This window comes from Physella acuta, unplaced genomic scaffold, assembly GCF_028476545.2.
Source record: "Physella acuta isolate Inbredline_101_S28 unplaced genomic scaffold, ASM2847654v3 ptg000392l, whole genome shotgun sequence".
Lineage (NCBI taxonomy): Eukaryota > Metazoa > Mollusca > Gastropoda > Physidae > Physella > Physella acuta.
Window position 1 is genome coordinate 174232 of NW_026731911.1, and position 22969 is coordinate 197200.

Here is a 22969-nt window from a genome sequence, read left to right on the forward strand (position 1 = left end):
GACCGATAGGCCGAAATCAGACCGCCTACTGCCCATTATGCAGACAAAATACAACAGAAACAGAATCACATCTTTTTAGAATGCCCTGCTATACAGATAATGAAAAACAACCTTAGGGCCAAAATAACTAGTAAAAAAGACATACAATATTGATATAGCCATAACGCTAAAGAAACTACCTAAGCCAAAAGACAGGACAGACTTAGAAGACAAAGCAAGGACTGTAGCCATTTATAGACAAACCATTTGGACTAGTAGAAACAGAGCTAAATTCGAAAATTCACAGTTTACGGGACAGACTTTAGATTTAATTTTTAGCAGACGACTGGACAAATATAGCACATCAACACACAAACTATAAATAGTAACACCCCAGCAGTCAGTTCACACACAACACAGTCTCTTACGCCTGGCTCGCCTTAAACTCACACACTCAGTGCCCCGTCAACCATCGCGACCCGCCCCTTACCCTCAGCATTCATGTCACGCAACAATGATCTTGCTGCCTGGCCTATTTCACCCAACCAACCTTTACCTTCGCCTCTACCTCCCCGCCCCATCAACGTTCTCCCCTTAATTCTAGTTTATTCATGTAACTCTTAGGCATACTGTGTTTGTTAGGGAACTTTAAATTGAATTTTTTTGTTAATGGCCTTCTTCGTTTTTTTTTTTTTTATACTGTCATTGAGATCCGCCCCTCACCCTCATTAGGTATGTAACGCATCAATGATCCCGCTGCCTGGGCAGCCTTTCTCAACCAACCCTCACCCCTCACATACACCTCCCCGTCCCACGATGTTTCCTTCCCTTTAAATTTGCATATCAATGTAACCTCTAGGCACATGTTGACAGCTTGGAGTTGTTGTTGCCATGTTATTGTATTATGTATTTACATTGCCCTTCACGGCAAGCCCTATATTGCGAACAGCAGCTAGTAATTAAATTGCTTTATTTATTGATGTTACCACCACGGATCTATCATTTTGTTGGCAAATAAGTTACAAACCAACCTTTTTTTTCATTGTTGAAGCAATTGTCTTTCAATTCAATGTACCTTTGGTATTCCATTTACATATTTTGCTATTTATTCACTGTACTCTTTCACCAATGCAGCTATATTGTAAATATCCACCCAAACGGTGTGGAATGTTTTTGGAATGTTTTTTTTAAATTTCTGTTTATCCATGTAACTCTTATGAATATTTTGACACCTTGGTCTCCCATTTTCCGAAAGTTTTGTAATTGTAATATGTATTCAAATGGCCCTTCACGGCAATCCCTACATGGAGAACAGCAGCTAGCAATTTAAATTGCATTATTTTTTTATGTTCCCACCACGGATCAATCTTTCTGTTGGTAAACAGGCAACAAACCAGCCTTTTTTTCATTGTTTAAGCCATTGCCTTTCAATTCAAATTACCTTTTGTATTTCTTCTACATAATTTGCTATTTATTACCTGTACTTTTTTCACAAATGTAGCTATATTGTAAATATTCACTCAAACGGCGTGGAATGTTATTGTATTTGTATTTGTTTTAAATTGGAAAATAAAAGTATTATATTTAAAAAAAAAAAAAAAACCAGTTCGTATCATTCTCCAGAAGTGGAAAAAATCATTCAATCTGCATGGCAGATGGCCGACAAAACAAAAGAAAGACAATCCGATGTACAATCAAACCAGAGCAAAAACGTGAGTAATCCACAATTGATAAGAGAGAACCTCATAAAGAAAATATCAATTCCTGGGGTCGCTCCTGGCCGGCACCCAAAAAATACCCTCAAGGCAATTTTAAGAGGGAAGACTGAACGCAAAATTGATGAAATAATACTGGAAGATTTGATTTCATATGAGTTAAACATCAGCAGAAGCATGTTTGTAAACGTTCATAACTTAGGGAAGCCCACGGAGTGGTATATAACCCTCAAGTCCGAGGAGCTCTACAATTCTTTGCATATGTACGAGCTCCTCGAACATTCTGACTACTGTAAAAGCCTAATCTTACTCCACGCCGAAAAGAACGGACAAAGGGGCCATATTAAATGGGTGCCCCCCACAATCAATGAAAGCACAATCAATCAGATAGTGAAAACATTGGCTGAAGCGGAAACAAATGTCACAACACTCCGAATGGGGAAAGGTGACAAGTGGGCCATAGATTTCCTCCCCAACGCTCCACTAGAAGATCTCCCCCACTACCTGGATGTGGAAATTGGTGGGGAAACCCACCAATTACTTCTTCAATTGAATGGAAGGAAAACAGTCTGCAGACTGTGCAACACTACTCTACACGGACCCTTGGCTTGCAAAAGCCCATTTGTACGAAATCGTGACAGCATACAAGTGGACGAAGATGGCAACCATCACCTTGTCATTGAATCTACAAGAACTTCAGACGACGACGACGACGACTCAGACAGCAACCCAGACAGCGAGCCAGACCCCAGTGATCCCAGAGAAAACATCGAAACAGACCAAACATGGACAACAATTGTTTCAAAAAAAGAAATGATCGAAAGGAAAAAAAAATACAAACAAAAAGAAAACTCAGAGCACACTATACTATATTATTCTCTCCATATGAGACTGGGAAAGTTACCCCCCCCCCTTTTAGCAGCAATGTCACGCATCAACAACCCCACCGATACACAGATGTTCTGTCAGAATGAAACAGTATCTGTGTTTTGTTTTTTTTTCTTGGTTTATTTGTGTCAGACATCATTTTCTTCATATATGAATCATCTAAAATGAAATCTAATATTATGAATGTAACTCCTGTGATGGTTGAATATTTTGTCAATTGTTTTATTGAAAATAAAAGCATTTAAAAAAAGCGAAGGTAAACATCCAAGTCAATGTGAGTACAGAAACCCCGCTAGTTAAACGTATTATTTTGAATGGAGGACCAATCGGTACCCACTTAAAAATACTATTAGACTAATCAAAGGAAAGAAAACATCCAAGTTTGATGAAATTATATTAGAAGACATTATGATGCAAGAATTAGGGATCCCGCAACGACAGATCCAAAAACTGTACAATCTCGGAAAGCCCAATGAATGGTTTGTCACCATTCTGTCGGAGGAACTGTTTAAAAGCCTCCACATGAGGGAGATTGCTAAGAACAGCAGCATCTGCTCGAGCATACTGCTGCTCGATGTAGAGAGAAACGGACAGAGAGGAGTACTGAAATGGGTACCCCCGACTTTTACGAAAGAAACCGTAAACACCATTCTAGAAAACATCGCCATCCCCAATGAACCTAAGACAGCAGTCCAAATTGGGAAAAGTGACAAGTGGGCCGTGGACTTCTGCCCTATGGCACCTACAGAGGAGCTGCCCCACTACATCGAAATAGAAGCAGGAGAGGAGAAGCACACATTATTGCTCCAGCTCGAGGGACGGAGGACGGTGTGCCCTCTGTGCAAGACTACCAGACACGGGCCACTTGCATGTAGAAATCAGCATATTAGAGAACGGGACAATATACACCTGGACAGGGAAGGACAGTATATAGTGGACCGCGAGGCAGATGAGATGACATCAACAGACGACGAAACTACGACCCGGTGGGAAGCAGGTGACCAAGAGGAACGACAACAGGAAGAATGGAACACCGTCAGCAGAAAGAAGGTAGCTAACAGACAGTATCGAGCTAAAGACAGCAGCAGAAACACTGCACGAGCAGATCAATAAAAAAGAGGACCCGGTGATGGCCTGTATTGAGGCTACAAAGATGATAGAAAGGTTAACAGAAAATAACCTAGCCATCTATACGGACGGCTCAAAAGCAAATGAGAAGGTTGGAGCAGGGTTCCACATCCCAACTCAACTACTCCAAAAGACTTAGAATAACCGACGGCGCCTCCATCTTCACAGCCGAACTAACGGCCATCCTTATGGCCCTTACAAGTATCAGCATCATAACCAACGCCCTATCAGCATTGCAGGCCATAAAAGGGGGAGAATGCTGCAGAGACGACATCGTAGAAGAGATTCTACACAAATGCACCGAGATAAAACAAAGTGGACGATCGGTACAGATGATCTGGATTCCCTCCCATGTCGGCATACAAGGAAACGAGAATGCCAAATTGTGAAAACGATGGCCGAAGTAGACACATTACAACCCTCAAGATGGGGAAAGGAGACAAGTGGGCTATTGACTTCTACCCAAACGCCCGTTTAGAAGACCTCCCTCATTACTTAGAAGTTGAAATCGGCGGCGAAACTTATCTACTTTGAAAGAAATAGCAAAGCCGGAGGAAGGGCTGACTATCCTGCCGGTAGGAAAAGGGGACAGGTGGGCGGTTGATTTTCACAGGCCGCAGCAATAGAGGAAATACCTCATTTCCTGGAGGTGGAAATAGGAGGAGAGTCACACACTACTGATGCAGTTAAACGGCAGACGCATTGTCTGTCTGATGTGTAAACACATCCCCATGGATGTAGAAGCCCTTTGTTGAGGGCAAAGGATAAGATTTTTTATTTAATTTATTAAGTTAATATATTCTTAATGTTATGTATTTAGAATTTTGTTTATCTCATGTATTTTCTCTCAAAAAGAAATGTGTTTTGGTTTTAACTTAAATAAGCATGGCTTCCTGTTACAATATAAACAAGGCAAGGTTATAGATAGAGAAGAATGCATTGAAAACAAAGCTGTTAATACAAAGTTGTATGCTTTGTGATTTGTTTTAGCATGCTTATGTGCTTTCAAGATGTAAATTAATGAGGATATAGAAAATATTTTCTGCAGAGATTTAAAAGAAGTCTCAACATTCTAAAAAAAAAAAAATCTGGGCAAACCCAATGAGTGGTTTGACCTATTAAACAAGCAAACACCTCCCCCATGCCTGTAGGAGCCCACTGATAAGGACAAGGGATAATATCTTTTTAAATGAGAGAGGGGAGTATGAGGAGAGGGAAGTGGAGAAAGGTGGCAAAAGAAGTAGAGGAAAAAAAGTATGAGAGTGACAGCGCCAGTCACATCCGATGGCGAAGATGATGACAGTGAAGAAGAAGAGGAACTCTTTACAGAAGATGAATTTATTCCCGATTCGGAAAAAAGGTGGACTGGACTCCAGTTGAAGAAAAAAAAAGAGGAAGCTCAAAAAATAACATGACAGAATCCAACCCAGCCACTCCCGAAATAAAAAAGAAGAACAACAAAAGGAAACCAACTCACAGTAATAGTCCTCCACATAATAAACAAAATAAAAGGAACTGAAAAGACTCAACAACAGATTAAATGTCTTTCTTGAATGAAATAGTCTACTGAGCCAAAATCAGGCTTTAGAAAGAACAGATGTACTGTAGATCAGATACTTCGACTAGAAAGTGACGTCGGAAGTTGCCAAAAAAAAAAAAAAAAAAAAGAGCATACAATAGCCATATTCCTCAACATGGCCAAAGCCTATGACACCTGCTGAATATGGCCAATAATTTACAAAATAAAAAGAATTAGGGATAGGAGGCCCCCTACTAAATTACCTCAGATTTCCTCACAGATAGAGTGATGCAGGTCAGGATAAATGACCGATACTCGAACCGATACAAGCTGGAAAACTGAAAACCCCAGGGGTCAGTCATTGCCCCCACACTCTTCTCCACCATGGTGAATGTCTTAGGTAGCGAATTCACAGACGTGAGGAACTCCCTGTCCCAATACGCTGACGACTCCTCGACCTGGCGGTCAGGCAAGTCAATTGCCAAAATTAACAGGGAGTGGCAGGCTCAGCTTGACAAAATGAAGGATTGGATGAACGAATGGGGTTTACAAATAAATGCCTCCAAAACGGTAGAAATGATCTAAAGTCACAAAAAATCAAGCACGATTACCAAACATGTCTCATTAAAAATTAATAATACCGAAATTTATAGAATAGTCAATATCACAAGATTCCTCAGTATCACTCTAGACCCCATGCTGACCTGGAATAAACATATAGAAACCATCTCACAGAGCTGCAGAAGCATGCTAAACATGATGAGGTTCCTAAAAGGTCAGAGCTGGGGTGCCAGGACTGAGTGCCTGGTAACTTTCTACAAATCTTTTGTAAGGGGCAAAATTGACTACGCCAGCATAGTCTATGACTCGGCCTCAAATAACGCAAAAAAAAAAAAAAAAAAAAAAAAAAAAAAAACCCAGACACAATACACAATCAGGCCCTCAATAGAACTGCTGGATGCAATGGCAGCACCTGGGAATTAACACTCCCAACAACAAGTACTGATCTACATGACAACAAAAAAGAAGTTCCAGTGATGGCCCTTATTAAAAGTACAACCCTGGTAGAAAAGAAAACAAAAGCCAAGCTATTTATACGGATGGATAAAAAATAAACGAGAAGGTTGGAGCAGGTTTCCACCTTATTTAAGGTGTAAGTCAACAGCCATTAGTTTCACTATTGTCAGTTTTTTTTAAAGAGCTGCATGATGTTAAATTTAAGCCTAAGGAGAAAAAAAATATGCATTATTTTCTTAGTTGAATATTTTAGGGAGAGGTCATTTGATATCTTTAGCCAATCTGCTTTGTGACAATGTTTTTTCCGCGCCATTTTGTATAAAAAAGACTGCTCTTGCTTGTTTAATCATTTGCCTTTCGGAGATGCCCGGTGTTAAAAGGAATATTAGAACCCTCATCACAATATCTGGTGTTGCGTTCTACAATTTTCAATATGTTTATTAAGCTCTTAATGAAAGGCTATCCGACCTAGCAACAACAGTTCATATATTATAGTATGGGCGGACGTCTAATCCCACGATTACCGAAGACACTAAAACATTCACCGTTATATTCAAAGGAATACAAATGGATACAGTAAAGACTTAGAAATGAATACCTTGGAAAACTGTCATGAAAAAATTGTAATAAGTCTTATATAACTTTATAGTCTAATACAGACCCCAATTTAACAAAGAGTTACAGGCCCATATCCCTTTTAAATACTGATAAGATATTAACAAGCTTTAGTTATAAAAATAGAACCCTTTTTACATAAATTAATACATGTAGACCTACAATGTAGTAGAAACATATAAAACATAACCATCTAATTAGGGATATCATACAGTACAAATTTGAAAAAGACAAGCATGCATACTAAGTATAGACCAGGAAAAAGCCTTTGATATAATTTATCATGACTATTTATATAAGGTTTTAAAACCTGTAATCTAGGAAAATATCTAAACACCTGGATTGGAATAATGTATTATAATGCTCATAGTCACATAATTATTAACCATTATATTACAAGAGCCTTTAACATTGAGAAATCTGTGAGACAAGGTTGCCCTCCAACCCCAATATTGTACATATTGGCTCTAGAACCAATTTTGGAGTACATCAGAGGCAACAATGAAGTAAAAGGAATTAATAAACCAAACATGTCAAATAGGAGAATTTTTAGAATACGCAGATGATACAGTTTTCCTTCTTCAAAATTAGAAATCTAAAACATTATTGGAGACTTTCAAAGAAATGCATACCCTGGAAAACTGTCATGATAATTTTAATAAATCTTATATAACTTTAATACACAAGTCTAATACAGACCCTACTTTAAGAAAGTTACAGGCCCATTCTCTTAAATACTGACTATAAAATATTAACAAAAGCTTTAGTTAAATTGGAACCTTTTTTACACAAATTAATGCACATAGACCAACAGTGTAGTATAACTGGTAGAAATATTCAAAATTATAACCATATAATTATGGATATTTGTGATGACGCAAGTTTACGTCGTATGGTCAAGCAGAAGATGGCAGAAACAGAGCATAGCGTAGTCAAGTAGACAAATTAAAATTACAGGAGATGACCAGTCATGTGATACTGTCAGATGACTAGTTAAGCTGAATTACAGGAGATGACCAGTCATGTGATACTGTCAGATGACTAGTTAAGCTGAATTACAGGAGATGACCAGTCATGTGATACTGTCAGATGACTAGTTAAGCTGAATTACAGGAGATGACCAATCATGTGATACTGTCAGATGACTAGTTAAGCAGAATTACAGGAGATGACCAGTCATGTGATACTGTCAGATGACTAGTTAAGCTGAATTACAGGAGATGACCAGTCATGTGATACTGTCAGATGACTAGTTAAGCTGAATTACAGGAGATGACCAATCATGTGATACTGTCAGATGACTAGTTAAGCTGAATTACAGGAGATGACCAGTCATGTGATACTGTCAGCAGTTAGAGGTAAGTAGAAATAGGAGAAAGATGTAAGAGTCATAATGTAGATAGTGTTAGGGATGGTCATGGGAGTGTATAGGGATAAGTTAAGTGTTAGTAGTAGTTAGTGTTAGTCTACGGTCATGTGTTATGGCGTAGCTATGGTAGGAGTCTAATGTATAACTAAAGAACTGTATTATATTGAATTGGACCTTTTGTGTTGATTCCACACACTGTACAAGGCATATATAAGAAGAGGCGTCCTCGTAGAAAGAATATATACCATATGTTCATGACGGAAGTGTAAAGGTATCTAGCAAAAGGAAAAAAAAAAAAAAAACACTCACCCCCTCCGCGCATTCCCATGCAAACTAAGGCGAGCCAGAACTAAAAGAAACAAACAACGTAACAAAACTAAACAAATCTCCCCACTTCTTTGGACAGGAACTCAGTGCCTTTTATAAAGAATGCCTACAGTCACATAAAAACAATGAAAAACTTGTACACGACAAATCCCAAAGTATCAATAAAACATTAGTGCAAAAACTTTCAACCCCCTTTTTAACAGAATTAAATGGTGCTCAAAATTTGCCATAACAGACGCAAAAGATACCTTCCGGAACCTTCACCTTAAAAGCATCACACCTAAAGCTAGGGAAATAACATACTCATTTATAACAACACCGATTGGTCTAAGCCAGAACGCCTGTTGCCCTCTATGTAGACAAAATACAATAGAAACAGAATCACAAAATGTAGGTGATAAGAATAAAATGAAAAAATCTATTTGGGCTATTTTTGATCATAGGAGGGGGGAGCATGACAACTGTGGAAGTTGGTGTCCAAAAGGTGACTTGGCCAACAAAAATAAATTGCCTGCCTTTGTTATTGAGGCTATAAGACCTGTGTTTGAAGAGCTAAGCTCTGACAGTCTATTGCAAAAATGTATACTTGGCGGTACTCAAAACGCAAACGAATCTTTCCATAATTTAATATGGAGCCGCTGCCCAAAAACAACATTTGTAGCTAGGACATTAATTAAACCACATGTCATATTCATGTTAACTTTAAATTTATTTATTTGCAATGTACTTTGTATAGTCAGGCACGAGTCAGACACTGGCCCCTGCCCACCCCACTCAGGGAAAAATTATTTAGGGCACCTGCCAAACTGGAGACCACAGTCCGGTTTGTTCACGAAGTTGAACTTGTCTGAATCCTCCACCATATTCTCAATTAAGAACGAAGAAGAAGAAAGAAGATTTGTTTGCAATGCAGATTTTTTATTAATTTATTAAGTTACTTATTTTATATTTAGAATTTTGTTTATCCCATGTATTATCTCTCAAAAAGAAATGTGTTTTGTTTTTGACTTAAAGAAGCATGGCTTCCTGTTACAATATAAACAAGGCAATGCTATAGATAGGAGAGAAAAATGCATTGAAAACATAGCTGTTAAAACAAATTTGTATGCATTGTGATTTGTTTTAACTTGCTTCTGTGCTTTCTAGATGTAAATTCCATTTTCTCTTAAACAAGACAGTTGTTTTATACATTCTTAAATAATAGTGGTAAAATAATAGTTCAGGATAAAATCTTTACATCTGAGGCAAAAAAAAAAAAAAAATCTCTCAAGAAGTTTAGAAAAAGCTAAACTAGTGAAAATAAGGAAACACACCAGGCATGTCACCATTATGGCTGAAAGAAAGCCATTGGAGCAAGTTCTGCCAAACCATAGGTCCATCCAGTACCCCCCCCCCCCCCCTGAGTTACTGAGGAAGTTAAAAGCAATAAAAGGGTCTGTAAAAAAAAATAATGCCACTTAACAACAACAGATAAAGAAAAGTACTAGCAAAAAATTTCCACCAAGTCAGTTCAGATGAAACCCTAGGAACAGTCAAGATAAAATGTAGGCAATGCAGAGTTCCTCAATGCCCCAATAAGTGCAAGAAATAAATAATGCAATAAAGAAAAAAACTAGCACAGCCTCCGGTATTGACATACAGTTATTAAGTCATTAAACAACTACCAACTACTTTAAAAAGTAATTTGGTGACCACTATTGTTATCCCCAGGGCTTACGTGGGCAAACATTTGGAAAACACTAAAATTACTCATCAGAGGTAGAAAAGGAGGGACCATAAATGAGGATATAGAAAAAGTTTTCTGCAGAGATTTAAAGGAAGTCTCAACATTCTATATAAAAAAAAACTGGGCAAACCCAATGAGTGGTTTGTCCTATTAAACAAAGGACAGTCTCACCATACTGCCAGTGGGAAAAGAGGAGAGCTGGGCGGTGGATTTAGAGAAAACACTTTGTTATTAATAAGCGGAATAAAGGGAAGGGTTTTCGCTGAAGATGACAGAATTTTTCTGTAGCGATCTGAAAGTGAGCCCAGATACTTTAAGCAAAATAAACAACTTGGGCCAACCAAATAAGTGGTTTGTGAGGTTGAGCTCTAAGGAAGTTTTCAATAGCCTCCACTTGAGGGAAATAGGGCATGGCTATGCCTATTGTGACAACATTCTGCTATTACATGCAGACAAGAATGGGGTGCGTGGTCACATAAAATGGGTCCCCCCCACAATAGGAAAGGAGATCCTAGAACAGATAGTTAAGGAAATGTCAAAGCCGGAGGAAGGGCTGAATATCCTGCCAGTAGGAAAAGGGGATAGGTGGGCGGGTTGATTTTCAGCCGGCTGCAGCGATGGAGGAAATACCTCATTTCCTGGAGATGGAAATAGAAGGAGAGTCTCACACTACTGATGCAGTTAAACGGCAGACGCATTGTCTGTATGCTGTGTAACACATCCCCATAGATGTAGAAGCCTTTTTTTAAGGGCAAAGGATAAGATTTTTTAATTTAATTTGTTAAGTTACTTAATATATTCTTAATGTTATGTATGTAGAATTTTGTTTCTCATGTATTTTCTCTCAAAAAGAAATGTGTTTTGTTTTTAACTTAAATAAGCATGGCTTCCTGTTAAAATATAAACAATGCAAGGCTATAGATAGGAGAGAAGAATGCATTGAAAACAAAGCTGTTAATACCTTTTTTAAAAACAACTTTCAGTATATGTTATATGGGTAAAGTTTCAATGGATTAGCTTGAATAATAACGAAAAAGTGCATCTCGTGTAGCACATAGCCTTAACACACATCATCCAACACAACAACTGGTTATAAAAGCAATCTACATTACTGGTGCCCAAGTGGTAAAGGTCTTGAAAACACATTTTGAAACTGCTCATTACAGGTTGTGAGGGAAGATCTTTTACAAGAGATGCCACTGAGAAAGTCTTTTGTAATTATTTAAAATTCTGAGTTATTACTTAAGAAATTGGCTCAGAATTAGTCTTCTATGTCAATAAGATAAAACAGTTACTTTAAAATATATGCAACAAATGATGACATAGTCATTGCTCCACCTATGATGATACACAGGCAAAAAATAAAAGATAAAGATTATGAAATACCTTTTCACCCAACTTACTAAAACGGGAAACTAAACAGACGAAATAACAGCATCTCTACAAGCCACAATTGATGAAATAGTTACCCTAAATTCTGATTTCACTTCAGGAGAGAAAAAAAAAATAACCCCAGTTTATTTGATTCAATTGTCATATTATGTTGACAAAATTCCCTATGCAATGCGCTAGGGTGCGTCACAAAAAAATTAGAGACTAATACTTAAAGGAAAGAAAGCCATTCAAATGACAAGTTAGTCATGGGAGAACTGGCTACATACATATTAAGTTGGAGCAAGATAAAAATCTTTAGTTAATAACAAAGACCAAAACCTTTTTGACTTTATAAAAGCCCCGATGTGAGGCAGCGAAAGGGTGCAGCCTGAAATGGGGCTCTAAACACTTAAAATTAATGCAGTCAGTAAACCAGAAACCCTCTCACTTTTATAAGTATTGCAACGCTGACATACACAGAGAATAGATTTTAGCCCATAAAAACATTGCCACATTATATACAGGGCAACAACATCGAAATTAACGAAAAGGGGAGATGCGTGGAAATAGAGGAATCCTTGTCAGGAGACAGCTATGGTGATGAATACACTACGGTGAGCAGACAAGAGGAAGAAGAGAATAAAACACCAACAGAAGGCAGACAAGTAGTAGATGAAACATGGGAGCAAATTAACAAAAAAAAAAAAGGGAAAGAAACATCCACACCGATAACCAACACGGCCAGAGACGACTAAAAATGTACAGTTAAAAAACACAAGGGAACGAAACCAAAGCAACCATGGCTACAAGGATTTCACCCATCAAGAAAGACCATCGACCAAAAGAAGCATCGAGGAAACCAACAGCCCCGATAATCACTAACAAACAAAAACAGGCGAGACTTCCGAGGCCCAACTCAATCCATGGAAACAATAACATTACTCACACTTAACACACAAGGCACCCATAACAAAGAAAAATATACAAGATACCTCATCCACACATAAAACAGACATTCTCACACTCCAAGAAACCAATTTCAAAATCTATATCAAGCAGACAAATACACACATAGTTGAGGTACAATGCAAGCACACCATAGTCTAAGCATGCAACACACAGGTAGTGGAACATCTACACTAATCACATCCAATGAGTTCAACATAATAGACACAGATAGAAAACTTCCACCATAGCCCTGCTTATCAGAGCTAGTTGGAAAGGAAAGGGCTTCAAATAAAGTGGTGGAAAAATTGTATTTAGCCAGAAGAAATATCAAGGACCAAAAATATTCTAGCAGGCTTGCTGGTGACTCACTATATAGAAAACAAATAAGACACAAGGATAGACAGACAAAATATAGTTAGTCCACTAGCAGCTGCTGCAGCCAAAGGCAGGCATGTTTGTCAAAAGACGAGTGCATGAAGCATGGCAGAGATTTTATGTTTTACTGAAAATTTACTAAGCTGATCAATACAAGAAGCTAGCTTAGGCCTAAAAAATTTAAACATAACAGGAAGTTACAATCTAAGACAATTAGAGTAACCTAGCCCATCATAGTGTATTACAAATATCAACAAGATATTTAATCACAAGAAAAATTCAACTGATTCATATATCTACAAAACATTTATATTTTAGTGTTCAACTGCCTACACTAAGTGACATAAATAGATCTATAAATTTTTAAGTAAATTAAATGGGATCAAGCAAAACTAAAAAAAAAATGATTAACAGAAATATCACTATAATTTACTGTAGTCCGTTGCAAATTTCCTAAAACTATTTACTAGGATCCACTGTAACACTATGGCAAGTAAGCCATTATAAATTTTGTCTAAATTGAAACAGTAATGGAAAATTTCCTGTTTTCTAAAAAAGTTGGCCCAAGATGCTACATGAGTACCTGTTACCATTTGCTCATCTGGATTTGAAGACAAAAATCTCACGACGCTTGATAGATACGATATCTGTGAAAGATAGAAAGTACATTGTATTTGTAAGTTACAATATTCATTTTGTAAAAAACAAAATCACTAACCGTCTAAAAATAATTCTTAAACTGTTTAACTTTATCCCACTATCACAATGAGCCATTAAAAAAATATTCTCACCATTAGCTCTATTGAACCCCACTATTCTGCCAGCAAATTCACCATTGATTGCTTCATCTGCACATTTAGAAAAGTTAAAGTCTCCATTTGTATCATTGGTATTCAATGTTTGCATAAAGCATGCTATATTTATCAATATTGTGGGTGAAAGGTATTGATTACAATTTAAATTTAGTTCTTTGAAAAGCCACATCAATCACAAACTGAACCCTGGGCATTTCTGACCAGATTATTAGTTTGGTGTAGGTTTAACCCCTGGACTGTTTTAACCTATTAGTTCATGCAAGTTCCTTAATTTCAAATTCTTTTCTAATTATTAATTTAACGAGAAACACTTCAATGTCTGCAGGGTTGCCTTGTTTATATGTCTGCAAAATCAGGGAATGGTTAGGTTTTGAAAAAAAAATTAAAAAGTGCTGTATGACTTACCTTTTAAAATTTGTCCAGTAAGTGAGAAAAATCCACTCTGTATGGCGTCTGATATATTACCTTCAGCTATTTAAGATTAGGATAACCAGAATCTTGTCAGGCAATACAAACACTGGTAGGCCTGTGAAGGACAAATAGGAAAATAAGAACAAATGATGTAGACTGCACTTTTAGATTTTAAATAGGGCACCCCCAGCAACTATTCCAGACATACCACCAGCATCAGAGCTGCTACAGGTGAACATAGGCCCAACCAGGAAGGCTGAAGTCAGTAAAGCCATCAAGAAGATTAAGAATGGTAAGTCAACTGGACCAGATGGAACCCCACAAGAGGCACTTAAAACAGACACATCAGCAACAGCTGAAATGTTGCAACCACTCTTACTGAAGATCTAGGAACAAGAACAAGTGCCTGCAAATTGGAAACTGTGATATATAGTGAAGCTACCTGAGAAAGTTGACCTTGCTCAATGCAACCTTGGAGAGGTAATATGCTCTTATCTTACCTTAGCAAGGTACTCATGAGAATTACGCTAGCAATGCTGGACAAGAAATGAAGACCAGGGCAGGTCATGTACTGAGCACAAAGCCACTGCACATAATTATTGAACAGTCCATTGAGTGGCAACCACCTCTCTACATGACCTTTGTCAATTTTGAGAAGACATTTGATGGTGTGGAAAGATATGTTTGGAAGTTAATGAACCACTATGGAATCCCTCAAATTCATCAACAATATCCAACAGCTCTAGGAAGACTAACTCCCAGATTATCCAACCTCAGCAATAGTTGACTAACACTTTCATGTGAAAACATGCATACAAGGTTTTGCCAATGATCTTTTATAAAACTCATTGACTGGATGATCATGAGAAAAACCTCAGACCAAAATGCTTCGATGAACCCTCACTACAGACTGAGGACCTAGATTTTTCAGAGGACATCAACATGCCCATTCCAAGCTATGCATACTCAGCAAAGAATCACTTAAGACACGCTTAAAGACAAACTAGTAGAAAAAACCCAGGTGATGTGAATTTATTTATAAACAGGAGGTCCCACTTAAAATGAAGAAATTAGTTTTGGAGGCTGATCATGTCACATACATAAGAAGTGTAGTAAGCAAGGATAAGGGAGCAGATGAAAACACCATAGGCTGTATTAACTAGTCCAAGTATACATTCAACACCCTGTGCACAACCTTGATGTCAAGAGCACTGACTATGCTTTCCAAAATTATGACTTTAACAGCAAACTAATGAAAAACTTGCAGGCTTTTATTAATCGATGCCTCTGCCGCATCTTATCAGGGGGCCTGACAAAAATTATCCCTACCAAACTGGAGAAACACTTGGCAAGACCCTATTGGCAAGGAAATACATAAATGCAAATGGATTGGAATTCCCAAGGGAAGAGGAAAGTATGTAGGTCAAAATAAAAAGGCAGCTGTCAGTGAAGCAGAAATGGATGGAATGAAGTGGGCACAACTTATAGGGATTGCCCTGAACAGAATACAAACGAGTTGTTACATCCCTATGCTCCAAAAGGGGTACAAAGGAATGATGACTAAAGAGTATGATGATATTGTACATTTTTACATAATTCCAAAAAACTCATAAAAGTAAAAACTGAAGAGGAGAAAAGTACGTTTTGTAATGTATACTTAAAAGAAAATTACCCCCTTGGCCGTCAAATACACATAAGAAACCAGCATCCATAGATCCACATCCTGAGGAACTGAGAAGATGGACTGTGGACATCACCCATACCTAGGTCAAGGTTAAGAAAAATGTCAACATCTATTTATTGCAAACCTGCTTGAAGTTGTAGATCTATATAGTCTATGTAATATTAACTTTAACTTTGCTTCTTGCTAAAATAATACATTAAAAATAAAAAAAAGTATGAAATAAGCCTGCCTTCAGATTTGAGAGTAATTTGGGTAGGCCTAATATATCATTTTAGGTGCGTAAAATTGGGCGAGGCTAGTAATGTGAAAAAAAGTTGCCTCATTCTTAATGCTTTAATAGATGTATTATTGTGATATATTTATAGTTAACCTAGATATAAAAAGCTTTGGTTGGTTTTATTCGTCTCATCCCGGACCTAGTGCTTTTCATAGGGGGAACTAGAATGGCCTATGACGTCATACCTGGAAACTTAAATTTTTTTTTAAATTGTAAACTCGTCTTCCAGAAGGTGAAAACAAAAGAATTTAGAAATGGACATGCGTACAGCAGATATCGGTAGTTTGGTATAAAACATCCAATTATACGAAGCGATAAACGGGGATGGCGGCAGCATGTGTTTATCCGCGTGCAGAACTTTATATATTAGGCCCACTGAAAAGTTTTAATAGGCCTACAATTGTTCAAAAACATGTACATGAATGAAACTTTGAAACATTTATAAAACATAGGCCTAACCCAATCCTAAAAATTTAGCTTGAGTCACCTTTTTTCACATTACTAGATCTAGCTAGTCTCTGCTGATTTTACGTAGCCTACCTAAAACAATAGATTACCACATTTTTTAAAAAGAATCTAGACTAGATATCTAGAATTTTAAAGATCAAATCTATCTAGATCTAGTTGATTAGGCCATCATTAGGCCCCTAATTAATTAGCGGGCTAATTTTATTTGATCGAGATTCTAGAAATCTAGATTTTTAGATCTAACGTCGACATCTAGATTTTCTAGATCTAGATTCGGATGATTATAGATACCAGTGTCCGATAATAGATCTAGATCGATTGTAGCTAGCCTAGTACTAGATTTCTAGAATCTAGAGATCTAGATCTAGAAAAAATAGAATCTAAAATGAGTCAAATCTAGCGGGCGCTGCTACTGTTGTTAGCTGAGAAGACTTCTAGATTCTAGATCTAGATTCTAGATCTAGACTAGAAGAGGAGCTTTTCGTAACTCACGGCAAATAGGCTCAGAAGCTGTTGGTTAACGATCAGTGTTGTTAAAGGTTTATTTAAAAATGTAAAAAGACAAGCTGTACATTTCACGTCAGGTTTTGAGTTGTTTGAACATTCTGTATCAAGTGCGACCGGAAACGTAAAAGTCCACACGCAAGTCCTGCCGGGAAGAGGTGGGAGCCAGATTTACGTGAAAGTGAATGTTTATTTAGAAATGTGAATTCGTATTCACAAAGAAAAAAAAAAAAATTCATAAAAAACGTTTTAATAACAAGCTTTTATGTAATGATGCACTAAAAAGTAGAAAATAAATTATAGACTACTATTTAAATAACTATAAAGAAAAGCGTGGGTCACTTTAGTATCTATTGGATACCTTTACTAATGTTAAGGAAGACACCCACGCTTTTCTTTATAGTTATTTAAATAGTAGTCTATAATTTATTTTCTACTTTTTAGTGCATCATTACATAAAAGCTTGTTATTAAAACGTTTTTTATGAATTTTTTTTTCAGTACTTTACATGTTTTATCTACAATAGAGTTACATGACTAAAAACCATTGCGCGCCTACTGAATATCACGTTCAGTAGGCGCGCAATGGTTTTTGAAAGCAGCCATTACGTGGTCGTGATGGCGCAGCTATTGATGACGCGTGTGGTGTGGTTGGCTAGACATGCCTACTAATTCGGTCCAAATTTTAATTAATTCATAAAAAATCAATTAGGCATCCAATTAAGTCAAATTTAGTTTCAGATTGCATTGTCTTCATGTCTTGACCCACGTGCCAACTGTGAATCGTATCGGTCAAGTAGAACTGTCCAAATTTTCACTCCTGCGTTTCTATCTAGACTGACGACAGACAGAATGACGAGGAAGTGAGTTAAATAAAAGTTTGTAAAAAAAAAAAAAAAAAAGAAACTTTCTCTAACACACAATACTATATTTAGACTGTTCAAGTTTAGTAAAAATGTGTTTATAGAATTTAGTAAATAACCTCAGCGTGTTATACCATATATGGTAGCAAAATGAGAACTGCTACCCGTAACGCATCATCTGCTTCATAAGGGCTGGGGTGCGGGCTGCACCGGATTATACCGGTTTTTTTTTGGGGGGGGGGGGGGGGGGGGGGGGTGACAATAAGGCAAAAATGTCAAAATATAAACGGAAGAAAAAACGTTTTTTTCCCCCCACAATTCTACTACTGATTAATTAGAGTTAAATAATCTTGTAAGTAGAAATTGACAACGCCCAACAGGATTGGCGGTTGGGGGCTTGGGTTGCACCATGATGTAAATTTACTAACTATAGAGAAAACAAAGCGCCACCCAGCTGTACAAATAATTGACTAGATGAATCGCGGGACTATTAAATTAACTGTGCACAGTTTAAAGCGATACCCCAGAATTAGGGACGGGGTGACACCAACTGAACGGGTTGGCAAAATTTAAGGAGGAAAAAAAACTTAGTTGAGTACTTTCAATAAAGTAGTGGTTGGAAAGGAGAGGACAACTTTAGTTTGAGAAAAGCAGAGTTTCTTCCAGGCATCTTTTACCCCCCCCCCCCCCCCGAAAATTTTTTACCGCCCCCCCCCCCCCCCGAACAAAATGAAATTTATATAATTTATATAGAAAATATATACTTTTATCCGTGTCCGCCCCCCCCCCCCCCCGAAGAAAGTCTACCGCCCCCCCCCCCGAAAATTTCAAATGCCCCCCCCCCCCGGAGAAAAAAGTCTGGAAGAAACACTGGAGAAAAGATAGCTGCTTCTTCTTGGTGGATTAAGATACTGGCTTTAAAATGATGCTATTAGACATAAGGGGGTGATACCAATAGTAAATTCTATAGATCAAATAACGAATTTTTTTAGCTGATCAGAGTTGATCACCGAAGGCAGAATGGGGTGACACGACACTGGGAAATCGCTAATTGACCGACCTATATTGTTATGTAACTAATCAATCAATGCTAAACTCCCCATCAAGCATTTACAACAGTTTTAGTGTCTGAAAGTGTATGTACGGTGGTGACACCTAATTTCTTTTTGTAAACTCGACTGCACAATTTACTTACTTACTTAATCCTCTCTGCTCCTTATGGAACATATGGCCTCTACCATTTCCTTATTTCATCCGATCCCCGGCTATTAATTTTGCTGTCTCCCAAGACATCCCTGTTGGCTTCAGTTCTTCGAGAAGTCTCCGTCTCCAGGTCTGCCTTGGGCGCCCTTTCTTCCGCTTTCCCTGGGGGTTCCACTCAAGCGCTTGGCGTGTCACATTTGGGTGAGACTTTCGCAGTGTGTGACCAGTGTTTCTTCCAGACTTTTTTTCTCCGGGGGGGGGGGGGGGGGCACTTGAAAATTTAACACTGTTAAAAGTATATATTTTCTATATAAATTATAGCAATATTAACAGAAAGTGATATTTCAACGCCAGGGGTAGACAAAGGTACAGAAAATAGTCCCATTAAAGACAAGCAGTCAGAAACCAACGGGATCCGAACCTACATGTCTGACTTGATGAAAGGAAGGCGAAGGCGAATAGGTGCCGTGTGGAATGGTAGGTTCGGATCCCGTTGGTTCTAATACTTATTCTTTGAGTTTCTTAATATTGCAAAAAAAAACAAACAACAACCAGACTGCTAAAGCTATAGACGACCTACTATGAGGCCGCTCTATGTCAGACATATTAGACATTGCGTGACACCTGACTCAGTGACTTCACCAGTGTTTTTTTCCAGACTTTTTTTTTCGCGGGAGGCACTTGAAGCTTCCGGGGGGGGGGGGGGGGGTTGACTAAAATCTCCGGGGGGGGGGGGGGGGGGGGGGGGAAGAAGAAAGGGAAGGGGGGGGGGGGAGTGTAAAGGGCGATCACCATTTTCGATTATTGTCGAAATTAGCTCAACCAAAATGTAAGTTTGCAGTAAAAATTAGGTCGGTTTTATCGATGGTTTGCCGCACTTCGTAGTATCTCCACGCCTTCCCGATATATGTATATATATATATATATATATATATATATATATATATATATATATATATATATATATATATATATATATATATATATGTGACTAGGGTAGGCCTAGCTACTAGTTACAAATCTGATAACGAACAATAAGCCGAGACGCAGTATTACAGTCTGACGCAACATAGCAGGTGGCTTATTGGATCGGACTGATAACAATCTCAAAGCCAACGCGTGCTATTTTGGGAAACGGTACAAGGGGATTCAGACGGCCTGTCAACTTTGATTGATAGGATGCAGATGTTATTTCACGGACTGTAAGTTAGAACTGCGCAACTAGTGGTCGGAGAAATCGAGTACAAGGATCGATTACGGAGGAATACAAGTACGAAGACGAGTACGGATACAAGGCATAAATAGGAGGGGACGCCTGAACTCGCTCTCTTTCCTTTTCGATCGCTCGCTTTAGATCAGTCAGTCTGTGTGACAGTTGGTTATATTGTGTTAAGAAGGACAATAGACATGTGGATTCAGTTATATGAAGCCTAGTGAGGACTGTTAGGGGTCAGTTGATTCAGACTATTATTGTGAAGCATTCCTGTTGATTCATTGTGTTATATTGAAGCATTTCTTGATTCATGTAATAAAAGGATCAATAGCGAACCTGCATCTTCGAGTCTTTCTACTGTAGTCGATGTTGTGTAGCATGAGTGGTTAAACTCGTTACATTTGGCACTACAGGCAAATAGTCTCGTAACATGTGGCGTTGCGAGCGGGGGTAACTGTTCGCTCGTTACAATTGGCGTCGTCGGACAGGATGAATTCAACTAGACTTGCCGATTTAGGCACCCATAGTCAACCTTGTGCATAACTGTGTTTAGTGTGTGTGTGAATTCGGACATTCAGGAACTGTGAAAATTGAGGAACGAGGAAAATTTTTCATACACACACGGTAAGAAACGTCTTTTTTTATTTGAAGGAAATAAATAAAAGGGAAAACTTAAATCAGAATCGAGGAAATTGAAAAGAACAGAGATGAGACACCCTTCATTATCATTCTGGCTTGGTGTCACATGCTCTTTTGCTGCTGCAAGCATGTGGCTCAGTATACCCCTAGTTGTAGCACCAACTACCCTGGGGACAGCTATGGGGCTGACCACCAGCATCCAGATAATTGTCATTGGTATCTCCAACTGGGTTGTTGGACAAATACTGGGCAAAGATGGCAACCAAGATATGGATGTAACTCTTGGACACTGGAAATGGGTCATGAGCTCCCTTTTGGGCAACACTATCTGCTGCATAGCTGCAACATTTTTCCTTGGTGTGAGTGGCAGACGCGGGGAGTGATATTTTAGATATCGGAAAGGAACAAAAACTCCTGCTGGCCCAACAATCTGAGTCAGATAAGATAGGCAACGGTAAAGATGACCCTTTGCCTCCAGATGGACCAGGACAAAATGTGGACAAAAAGCCGATCCATATTGTGGTCCTGCCCAGTGAGTCCCACATCAACAAATTTCACGGGGACGGTGATCCAACCCTAACCAACAGGTTCAGTGAAGAGGTCAGGGCTGCCTGGGCCTCAAGATACATGTCACCAGAGGAAAGATTAAGACTGCTGATGGGAAGTATAGGAGAGACGGTCAGGGCAGAGGTAAAATGCCACGATAAGACCACCCAATCAGATCCAGATAAGGTGCTGGATCTGATTATGGAGACCTTTGGGGAGAGACGGTCGGGATCGCAACTGCTATCGGTGTTTGTAGGTATAAGGCAGAGAATGGCGGAGAGTGTGATGGAGTACTCACACCGGATGAACAGAGCCTTTGATTCGGTAAAGGGCAAAACACCTGACATTGATGTACGCCTACTGAGGGACCAGTTCATCGAGGGGCTAGCAACCCCGATCCTAAGAAGAGAGTTGAAAGAGGAGGTCCACAAAGACCCGCAGTTGACCTTCCTTCAGGTCAGGAACTCAGCGATCCGCAGGTCCGAGGATGAGGACCAATCGAACTGTTCGGTGGACAAAGTCTCTGTGCCTGAACAGAGACAATCCCCACCCACAGGGGCCGACACGATGGAGACCATGATGGCTCAACTGTTGGCCCACCTGGTTAAGGTTGACCAACGATTGGAGAGGTTAGAAAGCAGGTCAACAGCTGAGAATCAGGGCAAAAACGGGACAAAACAGAGACAGGTTGGACAGCCGCGACCTGCCGCTCCATCGCTCCGGTGGACGGCTGACGGTCGACCAATTGGCTTGTCCTGTTCACAACCCGGACATATGGCACCGTACTGTCCGGTGAAACGATCGCCCTCTGTAAGGCAGGTCAAGGCTACAGAGCGGCGAGGTAATGACTTAGTAAACAAAATGACACAGAAACACAGTAAGGAGAAAAAGAAAGGTAAAACACAACTAATAGAAAAAATGAACTGTGAAATGAACTTGAATGTTGAAAAGTTTCAAGTGAACAATTTGTTGGCTAAGAAAAATGATGATAGGGGAAGTTCATGCAAATTAAAAGCACAGGAGAAATGTTCATCTTTAGAGTGTCTGTTATCGGAAGAAGTAAATAAAAATAGTAGACAACAGAACAGTGTTGGCAAACTAGAAGAAATGAAAGAGTCTCAAACAAGACTTGAAGAGAAATTATCCGATATTGAAAAAGAACTTCAAAGTACAGCAAGGCTGGGATCCATCGAACAGCGATGGGCAGCAGAATTGGCACTCGTTGACCTAGAGAGAAAACATCGCCCGGGGCGGTCCAATGGCAATGCGGACGCCTTATCAAGGAATCCTTACGAGAGACCGGGCGATGAGGAAGAAACGCTAACAGGAATATGTGAGGTCAGAGCGTCAACAGATATCCCTCATGG

General features: G+C 38.8%; 1 protein-coding gene across 1 annotated transcript; it reads left to right on the plus strand.

The window, feature by feature from the left end:
• Nucleotides 1-3793: 3793 nt before the first annotated feature.
• LOC131942166 (uncharacterized) lies at nucleotides 3794-4099 on the plus strand. Its single transcript, XM_059301898.1, has one exon. It carries the CDS (start codon nucleotides 3794-3796, stop codon nucleotides 4097-4099), a length of 306 nt encoding a protein of 101 aa, XP_059157881.1.
• The last annotated feature ends 18870 nt before the right edge of the window (nucleotides 4100-22969 follow it).